Source organism: Notamacropus eugenii, chromosome 6 (genome assembly GCF_028372415.1).
Source record: "Notamacropus eugenii isolate mMacEug1 chromosome 6, mMacEug1.pri_v2, whole genome shotgun sequence".
In the NCBI taxonomy this organism is placed as follows: domain Eukaryota; kingdom Metazoa; phylum Chordata; class Mammalia; order Diprotodontia; family Macropodidae; genus Notamacropus; species Notamacropus eugenii.
The window spans coordinates 211466738-211482517 of NC_092877.1; the positions used below are offsets into that span (position 1 = coordinate 211466738).

The 15780-nt window shown below is 36.3% G+C and overlaps 1 protein-coding gene across 3 annotated transcripts in view; it reads left to right on the forward strand.

Annotated features, from left to right (window-relative positions):
* ANKRD10 (ankyrin repeat domain 10) overlaps nt 1–15373 on the forward strand; it is a 49215-nt gene extending 33842 nt beyond the window's left edge. For all 3 annotated transcript variants that reach the window (XM_072621965.1, XM_072621966.1, XM_072621967.1), the window contains exons 5-6: nt 8901–8996; nt 13660–15373. In XM_072621965.1, the coding sequence (XP_072478066.1) occupies nt 8901–8996; nt 13660–14135 (572 nt within the window). In that variant the 3' untranslated portion in view covers nt 14136–15373. The remainder of the gene's footprint in view (nt 1–8900; nt 8997–13659) is intronic.
* The last annotated feature ends 407 nt before the right edge of the window (nt 15374–15780 follow it).

Below are 15780 nucleotides of genomic sequence, written 5' to 3' on the forward strand. Positions count from 1 at the left end.
TAGTTAATTTTAGTTGAATGCCTTCCTCTTAAATGTGAATTATTTAGGTATTTCAGATGGTTTAAAGTTGAAAATATCTTTTCCCCCTGTTTACTTTGTTTTATTGACCAAGAACTTAGGACAGCCAGAAGACAACTGAACCATCTTCATATAAAATTTAGGATATGAATGTAAAACAAATTTTAATTCTACTGAGTAGGTGGATTTCAAATAAACTGCCAAAATTAGCAAATATTTTAGGAAAAAGCTGATTAGTTTTTCTTTATTTTTGGGAAATAGTTTCTTTCCCCCAAATGATTGCCTTTCCCAAAGTTTTGAGTTATTCATGATGTCTTAACACATTTGAGTTGCAGTACTACCTCTTTGCCTCATTAATTAGTATGAGTAGACAAAGCTTAGGGAGATTCAAACAAAAGAGTGTGAATACCAATTAGATTTGATAATAATTCCCTGCTGGCTTATAAATGTTCAAAATGAACTCTGGTAGTTGTGTACAAATGCTGTATGGTTTTAAACCAAAGGCTAAACTAAGAATATTTCTGGGACAGCCTTTTTAGTGTCTGTTCCAAGAGTAGCGGTCACCTACAGTTAATTGCTTAAAGCTTTAATTTGTAACTGCCTTTTCTTTCTGCTTTTCTATTTTGTTTTTAATAATATTACAAAGTCAGACTTCAATTATACAAAATCATAAATTTTATAGTGGTGTCTATCAAACTGAGACAACACATCTTACTGTGATGCACACTCAAAGTACCGTTGTTTAAATGCTAATTCACTAGTCTTTACAGGTATTTTTTCTGCTACTTTACTTGAACAATATGTCTTATCTTTTAGGTAACGGGTCTTATTTTCTAGGTTGTGACTGCTTACAAAATAATTGTTACTTCATTTCTTCTGTTTTTTTCCCATTATTTTTATAAGATGTAAAATACTGACCTTAAAAGATTTGTTTTAGCTTTTTTCAGAGGCAGATTTAACTTAATAAAAACAACACAATTAGCCAGTTTTATATAATTAAAAAGAATGAAAGTTAACTGCGTGAACCAACACATGTTTTTTCTTTGTTTCTTGAAAGCAGAGGTTTTTTTATCTTTTTGTATCTAGTGCCTCTAACAATGTTGGGCATATAGTATGTGTTTAATGCTTGTTTATTTGCTATTAGCTTGTGGACTAAGGGTTTATGGGATTTTGGTTGCTTTATTCTATTTTATAGAATTATGCCCATGTTAAATGCATTACTACTTATGTTGAAATCCCTCTCAGTCAAAAATATTCAATGAAAAAAATTGACCAGCAAGGAATGTATTCCAGTGCAAAATATGATTCAGAAACATTAACTTCATTGAGTCATTGGTCTGGTAAAAATATTTGATGGATATTTTGTCACATTTTGCGTGTATAAAGCCTTACTGATCATTAGTATGAATTACAAAGTGCTTCCCTTGCAACTACATAGCAAGAAAGAAAAGTGGTTGTATGCGGTGGTTGTCCATAGCATGTAAGTTTCATGAGGGATTATTTCCTTGTCAGCATTTATGAATGAATGCTCCTTTCCCAAGTATGTGTTAGAGCTGTTGTGAATTTACTGTGGCCTAAATCACTGCTGTGTTGTATTTGGAAGTCTTGGAGGCCAGAACGTTTTGATTTTGAACAGGAATTCTAAATGATACGTAGGTAAGTTTGTGTTTCTTAAAGTCATGCTCAGATTCCTTTGTAGGTTAAAGCTCAGGAAAGCATGTTGAGCTTAAAAATAATATCTTTACATAGACATGTAACAAAAAAATAAGGATGTCCTTTGTAGATAATTATTTTATCCTAGTCTTTGATTCCTAAGAAACCTAGAAAGGTTTTTAGGTATCTGCAGCAGTATTCTTATTTTGGAGGTGAACAGGCAGGTAAACATAAACAGGTAAACATAAACAAGCACGTAAACAGGTGGATGGAACATTGAACTTGAAATCAGTAAGATGAGTCAAATCCTGCCTTAGAGACTGACTAGTTGTGTGACCTGATTAATTCACTTAACCCTTCAATTTCCTTATCTGTAAAATGAGGGGTGTGGAACTGATGGCCTTTAGAACCTCTTCAGCATCCAAAGCTAAGATGCTAAGAGTTTTAAAGCAGTCATTGGTAGAGACTTCAGAGTCAAATAGTTAAAATTGTGTGTGTGCGCGTGCATATGTATGCATATGCCTGGCCTGTAACCTGGGCATTATGCTAATTGCTTTACAAATATTTTATATTCCCAACATCCTTGGGAGGGAGCTACTATTATCCCTCTTTAAGTCCATCTGTCAAGTGTGTGCTCTAGGAGCTATGGATAAAAATGTGGGAAAATGTCCCTGCTTTCAAGGAGTTTATATTTTACTAGATGAATATAACATGTCCACAAATTACCAGATGAATACAAGTTAGAACAAGGTAACGCAGCATTAGCAACTAAGGGTGTCCAGAATGGGCCCTTGAAGGAAGTGGCACCTGGGCACTCTACCTCCTGGCTGACTTCTCTATCTAGAATGTACTCTTTCCCCACTTTGTCTCTTAGAATCTAATTTTCTTCAAACTTCAGCTTAAGTTATACCTCCATCATCAAACTTCTGATATTCTTAACTGTAATTGCTTTTCTCCTCCCCAGTTACTTGTTTTTTTGTTTTTATATGCCAAACTCCAGAATGAATGGTGGTTCCTTAAGAGAAGGGATTTTGAAACTTTTGTCTTGGTATATCAATATATAGTGATGTTAGAACTGTGGAAGATGCATTGGAGAAGAGGTCAGAGTTCCAGGAGGCTGCTTAGGCCCTTAATAAAAGGATTTGTTCTGTGAAGTTTGGATTCAATCAAAGGGCCACACTTGAGGACCTAGAGGGCCACATGGTGGCCTTGAGGCTTCAGGCTCCCCACCAATGGTTAAGAAAAGTTATATAGAAAGCCTAGAGAAGGATGGTCTTGTTAGTAGTCGAGAGGAGTCAAATGTAAAGAGATAATTGAGATAAAAATGGACATGACAACTCATGATTTCCAGGTTGCAAAGTTCTGTGACAGGAAGAATGGTGGTGCCATTTAGAAAAAAAGTTTACGAAGAAAGATAGTGAATTCCATTTTGACATGGACAAAGTTTGAAATACTTATGGGTTATCTAGTTAGAGTTGGCAAACAAGCAGTGATGTGTGACCAGAGTTCACAAGAAATAAGGACTGAATGTGCAGGTTTAGGAGGCCTGTAGTAGCATTAATATATGAACCCCTGGGAGTTGAGATGGCCCAGGACTCAGGGTATGGGTGTGGGTTGGCAAAGAATGCTTTTTAGTACTGAAGACTGCCTTGTTTGGTGACTCTGTGTTAGGCTTTTTTTCTTGGTTACTTATGTTACAAGTAGCATCATTACTTTTTTCTTAATCACAAAGTTCTCAAGCTTGCATGTAAATGCAGAACATTTTAAAGTGCAGCATTAAGAGGAGACTATTGTAAATATGCCTCAAAAAGCATAAATTTTTGCTGCAGCTGTAGCTTATTGATCCAGTCCACGGGAATTCCTGCTCATATCCTTCCACTCATTCATCCTTAGATTGTTCTCTTGTTGCCCGCCTTAGTAAAATGTGAGAAAGAATAAAAAGCTACTGCCTGTGATCAGAAATGGATGGTGGATAACAGGTGGGAGGTTAACAGCAAGCTTAATGTTACATGTGCTGTTGGAGAGGAAATGGGGGCCAAGGCGACACGCGTTGAAAATAGGAACTTGTTCATCAAATCTTAATGTTATGAGCAGTATTCCTGCCTAAACCAGAAAAGGCAGTAGTAGGCAAAGCAGGGTAAAAGAGGATTCGACCCTTTGGTCTGCAGAGCTCCTTGGGCCTGTGTCAGGCAGACTGACTACTCAGCTGGACTGTCTTAGAAACAGCGTCCTCCTTGCTGGATGCACATACCTGGGCCCCTTTGCTTTTTGTAGCATTAATCAAATCAGTATTGCCTTTGCTTCCAGAAGTGGTTTACCTACTTCCTTGTGTTTCTATCCGCTAAAATCATACCTTTCCAAACCAGAATAGGCTTCTTGTCTCTTGGCATTTGAATTTAAGCTTTTCGAGGGTTGGAGCTTCACCCCTTTAAATCTGTAGGTGCTTTAAAAGTACTTTTTCATTTATTTGAAGTCAGGCAAAAGAGCCAACTAAGCAGAGTCATCCTGTGGGCATTTAAGGGTGGAAGTAGATGGAGGCCAAGAAACAATGGGAAAGACCTGCAGATTTTTTTTATACATATAACCTTTCACTGTCAAGGGCAGTAAAGGTGCTACGTAGTCACAGATATATGTGGAGATGGGACTAAAGAGAATGAAGATGGGGAGAAGTAGCTGTATTGGAACAAGTACGTAGAAGGGATCCATGCTGGCAGTTTGTGACTATATTAAGGGATCTGGAGAATAAGAAGATTAAAATGTGGAAAAACACAATACTGAAAGGGATGACCAAGACACCAAGTGTTGACATGTATACTTATTTATTTATAAAAAGGTTTTTGAAACATCTCTCCATGCATTGATGGCATCTTTTAGTTACTATTAGGGAACAGACAATATCACAAGCAATCTGCTACCACTGTAATTAACCAAAATATGTGAAAAATGCAAGCTCTCAATTACAGGAAAATACTTTATTTGGTGGAACAAAGCGTTACCTTGGAGACTTTAAACCAGGCATCTCATTGCTGCATCTGAATCATTTAAGATTCCCTAATATATAAAACAACTTAGTTTATTGACCTGATGGTCATAAACAACAGGCCTGAAGTATAAAAAAAAATTGTGACTCTAGAGGAGATGGAACAGAGTGCAAGTTGAAGAGCGTTCCGCTGGTACATGTCCTCTAGATGTTCCTGTTTGCAAATGTCTTATGTTCTTTGGATCAGGCCCCGGAAAATTGCTTGACCTCTTTGAAGACATCTGTAACAACTCAGGAATGTATATTGCCCAAATTACAACGTAGAGTTGGATAGACAACTTAGTGAAAAGATTAGTAGGTGAGTGTATATGTATAAAATCAGTTGACATGGACATGGAGTTGGGTCTAGGATTAAACAGGAAAGCATTGCTCCTAGAAGTGGGATTTGCATCCACTTCCTATTATTTCGAAGTAACCCCGCAAAGGTGGATTGTCTAAAGTGTATTACACTTCTCTTAATGACCTCAAGTTTTCTCCAGAAATGAAGGCCTATCTTTTCAACACTATGCTGTCAGTGTTTTAGCTCCACAAAACAATATAGTCTCCAAGGAACTGCATTTCACAGGACAGCAATGGAAGGTACATAGTGGATGTGAGCAGGCTACAAAAGTAATGAAGGAGAAATTTCCAGAAGTAACGAGTCTTGATATTTCGGATAGAAATAGGATATGAGCTACTTCACAGGCGGAAAGTCAATGTGCTTCACTTGTATCTTTTTAATGTTAGAAGATAGAGGCTCTAGTACATTGTGTGGCAGAGGCAGGATAACTCACAGGAAAAATGGGTGCTTATGGATGGGTTGCAATCTGCATCGCTGGAGGGAATATCCAGATTGTTGTTCTCTATGCTTGTCAATACAGTCAACTGTTCCACTTAGAGCATACACAATATTCCTTGTTTGCTAACAGTAGCTGGCATGTATATGCTGTGCACTCCCACTTACCTCCTTTGTTCCGTCTGTGAGATGGGCGCTGTTTTCTGTGTTTTATAGGTGAGGGAGCAGTGACTGAAAGGTGATTGTTGCCCAGTACCTAGGTTCCCTTTAAAGTCTAGCACTCTGCTAGCCCTAATATGCCACCTCGTATCATGTCAAGTTATTGCTTGTGCACAGAGAAGCCTGTTTTCTAGTGACCTATATGAAACAGTCAGTTCCACTGTTGTTATTGTTTGGTCTCCTTTTAAAACATTTAGAGAAAAATCTTGTGTTTTTGCAGACGACCTTTACCTTCGCACCTAACATTTAAAGTGACTTTTCTGGAAAAAAATGAACTGGGAACCTTGATACTTTTCCAAAATTTCTGAGAATTAATCTAACTTTAAGATATATCTTTTGTGATGAGATGGTATAAAGCATCTTTCCAAGTGTAGAAAACATTTAACAACACAACAGAAGTGTCTATAAAATGGGACTGGGGAAAACAAGTTAATGGAAACAACTCATTCAAATCCTGCCCTTTGGTATTCAGATGTGGGTGACTTAAATGCTAGAGTGATTTTTTTGAAAATTTGCTGGAAGCTTGCTAGAATTTTTTTAATAGAATAGTATACAGGAAACACTTAGGCCTTTCATGTCATAGGTACTTGACACATATGCTAGCAAGTACTGAAAAGGGGAAAATAAAAAATACACATACTGGAGTCTCCCAGTATTGACTCAAAACCACATAACTTCTAGCTTTGTCAGAAATTATTTTTACACATTTTGTGTGCTTCCAGCATTATTCTGGAGGCTTAACAAGCAGTCAACTAGAAGTCCTCTTGCTTAGCTTTTGACTGTAATGAAGTCTGTCTAGATTGATGTAACTCACTCTTAAAGTGGTGCCTAAGTATTACCAATATCTTGTCGATAATTTCTTTACATGGGCCTCCCATTCAAAATTTTCTTCCCAATCTCATCCTGTGTCCTACAAAAATAAGGAAAAACTATATACATGTTTCATTTGGTGCTTTCATATGTTCTGTTCTATAGCCACATTATTGCCTGTGTTTGTTTTTTGAGTTGCTCTGGAAATTCTGTCCATTGTTTAGGAAATGACAGTCTTTCATTCTTAAAAGATTCAATGCTTATTGGGTGATTATATTTCATTTTCCCCTTCGGATTAATTTTTTGCTGCTTATGAACTTAACTGCTTTCTTTTTGGAAGCTTGAGAACTGGAAGATAACATTGCTCTAAATGCTTTTTAAAAAAAATAGTTCTTGATCATTATGTAAAGTTAAGATGGACAGATTTAGACATTAAGAATTCCCAGTTTGGAAATTCAGAAAGGTAGGCATTAAGGGGCATTAATGCTGCGTCCAGGTCTAGGCTGTAAAATGAGTTCCTTTTTGATGATCCAGTTTTGGAGTCTTTGAAATGAGCTTTTGGCATGATAAGAATCTTTATTATAATGGAAATTGAAACTGATATTTTTCTAAGATTACACATAGCTTTATAAAATGTAGATATCTACACAGTTGGCTTGGATTTTCGTTATCATTTATTGTAATGTAAATGTTTTATTCAAGAATGAATAGCCCTCATGTTCATAATAAAGTATATCATGTCAGCCACTTGGAAGACTGTTCCCCAGGGAGGAGGGGGAGAAGAGTGTGGGAGAGACAGCTTCAATCTATAATTAATTTCGGTCTTTAAAAATATTTAATAATGTTCTAACCCTGTGTCAATGCAAAGTCACTTTCCTCTTCCCACCTCCCAGTTTGAACGTAACTAAAATTTTTATTATTTTGAGCAGTTTGCAAATTTAGGAATAACATCTTAGCTTTCTTCCTCTACCTTTACCCCATTTGGTGTGGGAACGAGTTGAAGCTTCCTCTGTACCTCCCCACTTCCTTGTTCCTTTGGTGTAATTGTGTACGATTCTTTTCTTCTGATTAAGTTTGTTTGCACATTAACTTCACCGTCACTGACTTCAGCACAGACTTGGGAGTAGTTTCCAACTGCTGTTACTCTGCTGCCTGTGCTTTGCTTAAGTGATTCATGTCTCCAGTAGTACAGCAACATGGCATATGTAGGATTTTTTCCTTCCACGTATTTTTGGACCTTGTGTTCTATTCCTGTACATTAATTTTTTAAATTGATCTCTTGTTCACGCATCACTTTCATTTATCAGCATTTCCCTTTCTGTTCCCTCCCCCCCCCCCCCCTGCCGGGAGCTATCTGGTATAACAGGATTTTTAAAAGAAAGGGAGAAAAAATAATTTGGCAAAACAAACCAGCATATCAGTCCACAAACATACTCTCCTAATTGCCAAGAAGGGAATAAGGTGCTTCCTCATATTCAGGGTCAGGTTTGCTCACTATGTTTACAGAGTGTCTGTTACTGGACTTTATGGGAATTATACTTGACCTCACTGATTCTACCTTTGTGTTCTTGACTTGTCCATATTTTACTGACTTCCAGTTAACTTTCCTAGGTCAGAACAGTTAGTCTCACATTTCCATGGGATTTTCATGAGTGGATTCAGATCAAACCAAGAGAAAGGAGGCACTACTAGGGGAAAGGCAGCAGGCAGTGAGAGTCAGGAGAGACTTGGCCTCAAATCCCTCTTAGGATATCTTAGAGCTGTGTAACCAAGGGAAAATGGCCATCTATCTTTGTTTCTTCATCTGTAACATGAAAGTAATGCCTTGTAATGCCCAAGGTGTTAGTGAGGGAATGTATCAGATATGAAAGTGGTGCATAAATGCTGACTTCTTGTTTGGTGAGACATTGTACAACCTCGATTGAAACTCAGTAATCCCTTCTAAACATTGGCTTATTTGCACATTTTAGTTTATGCCAGCTCCTCTTTTGGATCTCTGTTGGCTCAAATTAGCATGCTTATGACAAAAAAGTAAAAATATAACAACTTAAAAACACTTTGTATCATTAAATAATTTCTGGTTGCTAGAAATTTTCATCCATGGAAGCATGTTGAAATATATCACCATTTCTGTTGAGTGTTTAAAATTTCTCTGGAAATAAAAACTTAGAATGGAAACACAGTATGCTTCAAATACCGTATCCCATCAAGTAGAACCCAAGTGGGTGTTGCTACTTCCAAGAAAGGGGTGTGTGTCTGTGTGTGTGTAAAATTAGGCATCACACTGTTGTATGCTTTGAAAACATGGAATCAGTATTTGTCTTGGTGTTTTCTTTCATATGTGTGGAATAACCTAAAATCCTATCTTTTTTTTTTTTTAACCAGCTCAGAGCTTTCTTTGCTCCATACCACAAGTGAACGGAGGTGCTGATGAGGATGCTGACTCTATGCACATTGATAGAGAGTTTGCTGTTGTATCAGGTGGGAGTGGACAGTTTCCTGTTAACTGCAACCACATTCAAATGGTTGAAGACATCAGACAACAGGAGAGTGGTTCTATTGGACCAAAAGAGATAGAAATCTATACAGTTACATCAATGCAAACCCCTTGTCGTTGTAAGAATCAGTATGCCTACTATTTCTAAGATACAAAACTTTCTTTGAATTTTTTGCCCGTTGTTGTCCAGTGTCTTGGAAACTTGTATTACTCTGAAGCCCGTTCTTTTGGGTGTTTGTGGACACAAGGAAACATTTCTTGACACACTTAGTGTGGATATATACGATAATTATGAAGTCACTCTTCCTGTTTTGCTTTGAGGCTTAAACTTAATGTGCCTTTATCTTTTAAAGAGTTTTTAATTTTTTTTAACTTTGAAATACTTTTTGCATCTCACACATAGTGTACTGGTAGTGTTTTCAGGGTAATATGTACCTTAATAACAGATAGCTCTAAAGTAGTTATGTTAATGTAGAAATTGCTAGAGGATTATGGTTAGTGAAAAAGCAAAAAATGAACCTATTTAGCTTTCGCTAAAACAAACTTAAATTAAAAAGAGGGAGAAAAAACCCCTAAGTATTTGCAAAACTTATAAGTTTTTTATGTCTGATTTCATAGGCTTAGAACTGTTTGTAGTAATAGTTAAATGTACACATTTTGAATTTTCAAATAGCAACAGGTTTATTTCATAATAGTATTCTAGAATATTCTATAAAAGTTACCACAAATATATCTTGTTATATTAGTTTAAGAGCTCTTTTCTCAGTCTTTCCATGTACTTGAAAGGTTAAGACTTTGAAAATTTTATTAATGTAAAAGTGATGCTTACAGATGGAAACTAATTTTTATTATTAATGTTGTTTTTCTATATTCCAAGTGCATCTTTGAGGATAATAGAATAGATCTTCTGTTTTCTGAATTAACATGAAAGCCATTTTTAAAAAGTAAACTTTAAAAGGAAGCATATATATGCCTATATATCTTTTTGGAAATGTAATATGATGTTTTTAGTATATTAAACACTAAAGCCATACAAGTATATTAGTAAACAGTTTCTGTAGGTGTAATTATCTTGTTAATAAATAATCTGAAATCCTAGGAACTTTTTTTTAAAGATTAGATAGGGACTCCCAAATGGATGATGCTTTAATTAAAATAGTAACCAAGTTTACTTAAGTTATATAAGATCTATATAACCAAGCAGATGGATAAATACCAAAGCTATTCCATAAAGCAAAACGTAATAAAAGAGAAGCACTGAGATAACCTTGTAAGTCAGATATGTTGACCTTCAGCTGTTCCTGTGGGACTTCCTAGCAGTTTACTTTGCTGAAATTAGAAATCATTCTCATAGTTCAAGTCCGTTTCAGAGTAGACAAAAACCTGCTCAGCTCTCTGTGCCAGTAGGCACATTATTTTTTTTTTTATCAGTTACAATTATTAGCCTCTGACATTTTTTTTTTAAAAATCCTGAAACAGGAATGATTTTCACTTATTTTTTAGCAATAATTAGTTTTTCACTACTACTCTTAAAGTTTCAGGGACCTGCTATTTAGGAAAATGAACCAAACTCTGCCCTCTTATCCTAATTTAAACTTCCAGCTAGTCTCATTGAACTCAACAAATTAGCCACTTGAAATGTATTCTTCTAATGTTTATATTCCTAAGTATATTATACTTCTACCCAGAAGCTTTGCCAGAATGCTGCCCTTTATGATCTGTGCCGTGGGAGTGTTACAGATCTGCTTTACTTTATGCAGTAGATGGAGGCATTCCTGAAAAGTGTATAAATCAAATTTTTTAAATTGCTGGGAGGGGCTGAATATCTGAAGGAATCTTATTGTGAATCCTTTTTAAAGCAAATACTTGCCCCCTAAGTTATCTCTTTGTGTAAATCTGGATTTTCATATATTGGGTTGGCTTAAAGCGAGGTACACCTGTATAGGTGAGACCCTGCTATAACAAGATCACTCTGGTACAGGTGGGCCCCGCTTTTAGATGCCATGCATTCCTGGAGGCTGCATCTTAAAGCAGATCCGCCATAAGGCAAAATCCGGGCTGTGTATGTGCTGTTGCCTTCGTCTGTTCGGACATCGGTGGAAACTGTGGAATGAGCAGGTAAAGGCAGCCAGAAGGGAAGTATAGGTCTTTATCAGGCAGCATTAAGTGAACAGAATGGTCAGATGTTGAGTGGCAGATTGGGGATTGACTGTACTAACCAAGCCCCTCTGAGCAGGATCTGAGATGGTCTTGTCATTTTATTTTATTATGTTAAAGCAAGATTCTGGTGGGTTTACAATTTTTATTTCCCTTCACTGATAGTGTTATGAGGCTGTATTACTTGGCGTGGGCTTTTTTAGGTTGTTGATCCCTAGAACTAATTTGCTTTAACCTAGCTGCTTAAGAAAAACGTTAATTCCTTTATAGTAACTTTTAATTCCGCTTAAGTCATGAAAATAGGCTGCCCAGCTTCCCCGTGTTCTTCCTTAAAAAGTATATCAGATCAAAGTAAGCTAGGTTTGAAGCAACAGACCCAATTCTTTGAGCAATTGACTAGCTATTTTAATTACCTTTGGGAACCCAATTACACTGTCTGCTATTTCTATCTCGTTAAAGAGATTTGGATAATTAATCGGACACATGAACTGTCAAGGTTTTTATTTTTCTTTCTTTTTCTCTTATCTTTCAAGTGGATACTGCGGCCCCATGGCCAGATTTTATCTTTAAGGAAAAGTGGCTTTGTTTTTGAAAAACAGGAATTACATAGTTGTCATTCTTGGTAGTACTACTAGGTTAGGTCACATCTACTCTTGAATTTAATAACAGCTGATACTTCCATTATGCTTGGCTGTGAGATATGAAGTGAAACTATTATCATCCCCATATTATAGATGAGGAGACTAAGGATGAGGGTGGTTATGTCATTTGTCCTGGTCAGTCAACAGAAATGACCAAACTGGGATTCAAAATTCTCCTTTTTTAACTCCAGATCTTTCCACTATGCTGTTGTCTGAGACACTGTGCTATAGGTTCAACTTGAAAGATCAGAGAAAGTATCCATTTTCCTCCATTTTAGCAGATTTTTATGGAAACCATGGTCTTGATGAATGTATTTTTACCTTTAAAAAGGTTATAAATTTGTTACCAGACAAAAATTGACAGCTCTTGGGACATTGTAATCTTTGTCTATCTTCATCCTCCTATTTATTTTTTTGAGAGGGGTGAGATGGGGGCAGGAGGTGAAGATGGAGCGTAAATGTGCAATGTAGAGAAGTACTTAGATGGGAAAAACCTAAAAGTACGCACTTGGATAGGGCACTGCTATGCAGGTAACAAGGTGTGCATCAAATGCTTCTGTGTGTGAAAAGCTTTTAGAAGTGGTCATTGGGAGGCGACATTTTATTATAATAGAGCAGCACTTTAAGTGGCAAACCTTACTTAATAGTCCCAGGTTAGAGGCAATATTAAACTACTTTATTCTCTGTATTCATGTCTACCTATATACTTTTGATTACAAAGTACAGAACTGTAATATGTATTGGTCTGTTCCAGTACTTGTAATGGGTATTTTTTCTTTATCGATATTTTACTGAATAAATTTTTGTATTGAGCTTCAAAAATCAAATGTTCCCCCTACTTATTTTTAAATGTATCCTAAATATAATAATTTTAATAAAATTCAGAACTAGTCATTTAAAATGGCCTTTTGCATGGATATCAGTAATATTTCTCTGTTTTCTTTTCGTAAGCATTCTGGCTTGTGCATTTTGCATATGGATTATGTCCGTTTTGAGTGTTACTTAAAGAAAACTGTTCCTATACAGTTTGCATATGCGTTTTCCTAAACTGTTAGTCTGGACTTGCTTTACAACACTGCATCGTCTTCTGTTTTTATAGAAAGCTTCTGTAATTAACCTGCTTCAGTTACTTTAAGGACTGTTTTTCTTGATCATGAATGAAGTGTTACACTTCATTTTAATCCTTTGGGAAAACCATTTTGTACTTTTTCTTGGAAGGGGTGGGTTAGGTCCTTGACTTTATAAGCATTGGAACCCTTACATGTTAACTCCCTCTACCAATGTAGATCTGCCAGGATTATAGCCTTTAAGTTGCCTGGGGATAATAAAAAATTAAAGGTCTAGTGCACCCAGTGATAAAATCATTACTTGTCTGGGACTAGACTTGAACCCAGGTCAAGTCCTCTCTAAGGTGAAAGCCTGAAGTGTATTTTTCAAAAATCAAGTTTGGTTTTTACTTTTGAGTCTGATAGAATTTACTCTTCTAGGAATTTTTCAAGTATAGCTGAGAATGACCCAAAAACAGTTGTTTTGAAAACTCCTATAAAATAGTTTAAAGATTGCTTTATAAAGTGAGTAACGATAGCTCAAGTCTCTCAGTTTGGCCCCATATCTTTTAAATGCCAAGTTGTTTTTCAAATCATAACAGTCACAACTTGTACTATTTTGTCGTTTGTTTTTAAACATACCTATGCAAGGTATCTTGAAAATTTAAAAATAAAAAATACCTTACAGAAGATCTAATTGATTTTGAAAAATAAAGAGGTTTCATTTAAGTACAGCCAAGTTTTTTATGTTTTTCCCCCCCATTGATTCTGAGTTTTGGTGACAGGTGTATTTCTTAATGCAGATATGAATAGCAGTAGCTCCGTTTTGAATACGTTGACAAGTGGATATGCCACCAATGGACATTTGGACTTCCCTTCCACGACACAGCTCAATGGGATGGAAAACAGGAATGGAGAATGCTTAACAGCACCTAATGGATTTAGCAGTGGATTAATTCCAGGACTGACATTTGCAAATAGCCAGAAAACTCCCTCTGTTAATGGTGCTGAAGAATCAGAAAAGACTATGAACATTTCTCCAGATATGTGTGGCTCTCTGCACCTGAATGGGAGCCCGAGTAGCTGTGTAGCTAATAGACCTTCCTGGTTAGATGATATTGGAGATAATTTGCACTATGGACATTACCATGGGTTTGGGGACACAGCTGAGAGCATCCCAGAACTTAATAGTGTTGTGGAGCATTCCAATTCTGTTAAAGTGGAGGAGAAGTACGATAATACTATCTTGGGCACAATGCACCTGTATCACGGTTCCTAAAAGTCAATGTAATTTTCTTCATTTGAAACACATTGATTCATTCTGTTAACTGACTTTTGGGGAGGATATATCCATGTAGCATTAATCTGGAGAGGAATGCCACAACTATCATTTTTTACACTTTGATTTTTGGGAAAAGTAAAGCTTCCATTTGGTGGTTTCCTAGTTAAAGTGAAGTCTTAGTCTGTTGCATGAGTGGGACTTGGTGATTAGGTATTGTTACAGTGGGATGCTCTTTCAGAATTAAGTTCCTTTTTAATATTTACTGGTCACCAAGCCCAATACTATCACCAAAAATTGATATTTTTCTGTAAAAACTGAGTTGTACACAGTGAAGATAGAAATTGAGAGGCCAAAAATGTGTCCTAATTACTTTCCTTAGTTTATTATACTTGGACGTAGCTGCTTTCATTTACTTTTCTAGTTGAGCCTATGGTAAGAGAAGACCCATGCTCTCTCTTTTTTAAGGTCTGAGCTAATTCAACCTTAGAATAGATTTCTCACACCAATTTGCAATGTTTATATGGAGGAAAGGACTTTTGCTTTGAGTTCAGTGACATTTGAAAATGAGTTTCCATCTTTCATATGGTAAAATTTATAAGTGGATATGTATAGTCCGTTCTTTGGTGTCAGTTACCAAATAAAATCTTTGGCTTATGACTTGAATGAAGTAAAGTGGGTCAGAGCCCAGTATTTTGTTGGAAACAGATACAGCCTGGAGTTAATCCTATGTTAGAATAATTTTACCTTGCATTTTTACTTTATGTGCTTAATACTTTACTGTAGATTGCCCACTGAAGGGATGTTAGCACGGTTTACTTTATATGCAATGAAAATTACTGTTGTTTGTAGAATTTGTTAGGTCTGAGTATTTCAATTTGACTGTTTTTGATACATGTTGGATTTCCCTTCCCCTCCTGCACTCTTGGGGAGTATATTCTGCTTTAGACTTCTTCTGCTGTGTATATCTAGCTAGTTGAGAGACTCTTGAGGGAATCTCACACTGAATTTGTATTGTTTATAGTTTTATACAAGTCAACACTGATGCAGCTAGTAGCGACACTGTGCAAGTATTGTAATGATTTTCTGCTTTGATGCTTTCACAATGAAGAGTGGTGTGATGGAGAAAATGTCAAATGAATAAACCAGTGTCCTGAGAGAACTATACCATCCTTTTTTCTTTGTTTAAAAAGGGACCTTTACAAATTGAATAAAAAATAAATTTCTTATATGCTCAACTTTCCATGGGGTTGCGTTTCATTTTCAGTGATTTTATCCTTCGTGCCACCAACAGGGTTCATGTTAATGCTTGTTCTCAATCTCTGGTACATTTGACCATATTATCCCGTTTCCTACAGAAATAACGTTGCTAGAAAGATCTCTTTGGTCCTTCAGCTTGTTAGATAAGATTGTGTATATGTTGCATATCAGCTTTTATTGAATCAGCAGGCTCTCTTACACTATAAAAGGTTTCTCTGATGAAGAAGTCTGGTAACGTATCAGCAGTTCTGCCTTAGAACTAGGTCTGGTTTCAATTCCTGACTCCACATTTGCTGAGTGATTATTATTAATTGAGTGATTATAAGTTGTCAGTGAACCTTCCCAAGCCTGTGTAAAATGGGCCTAATGATGCTTGTACTTCTTA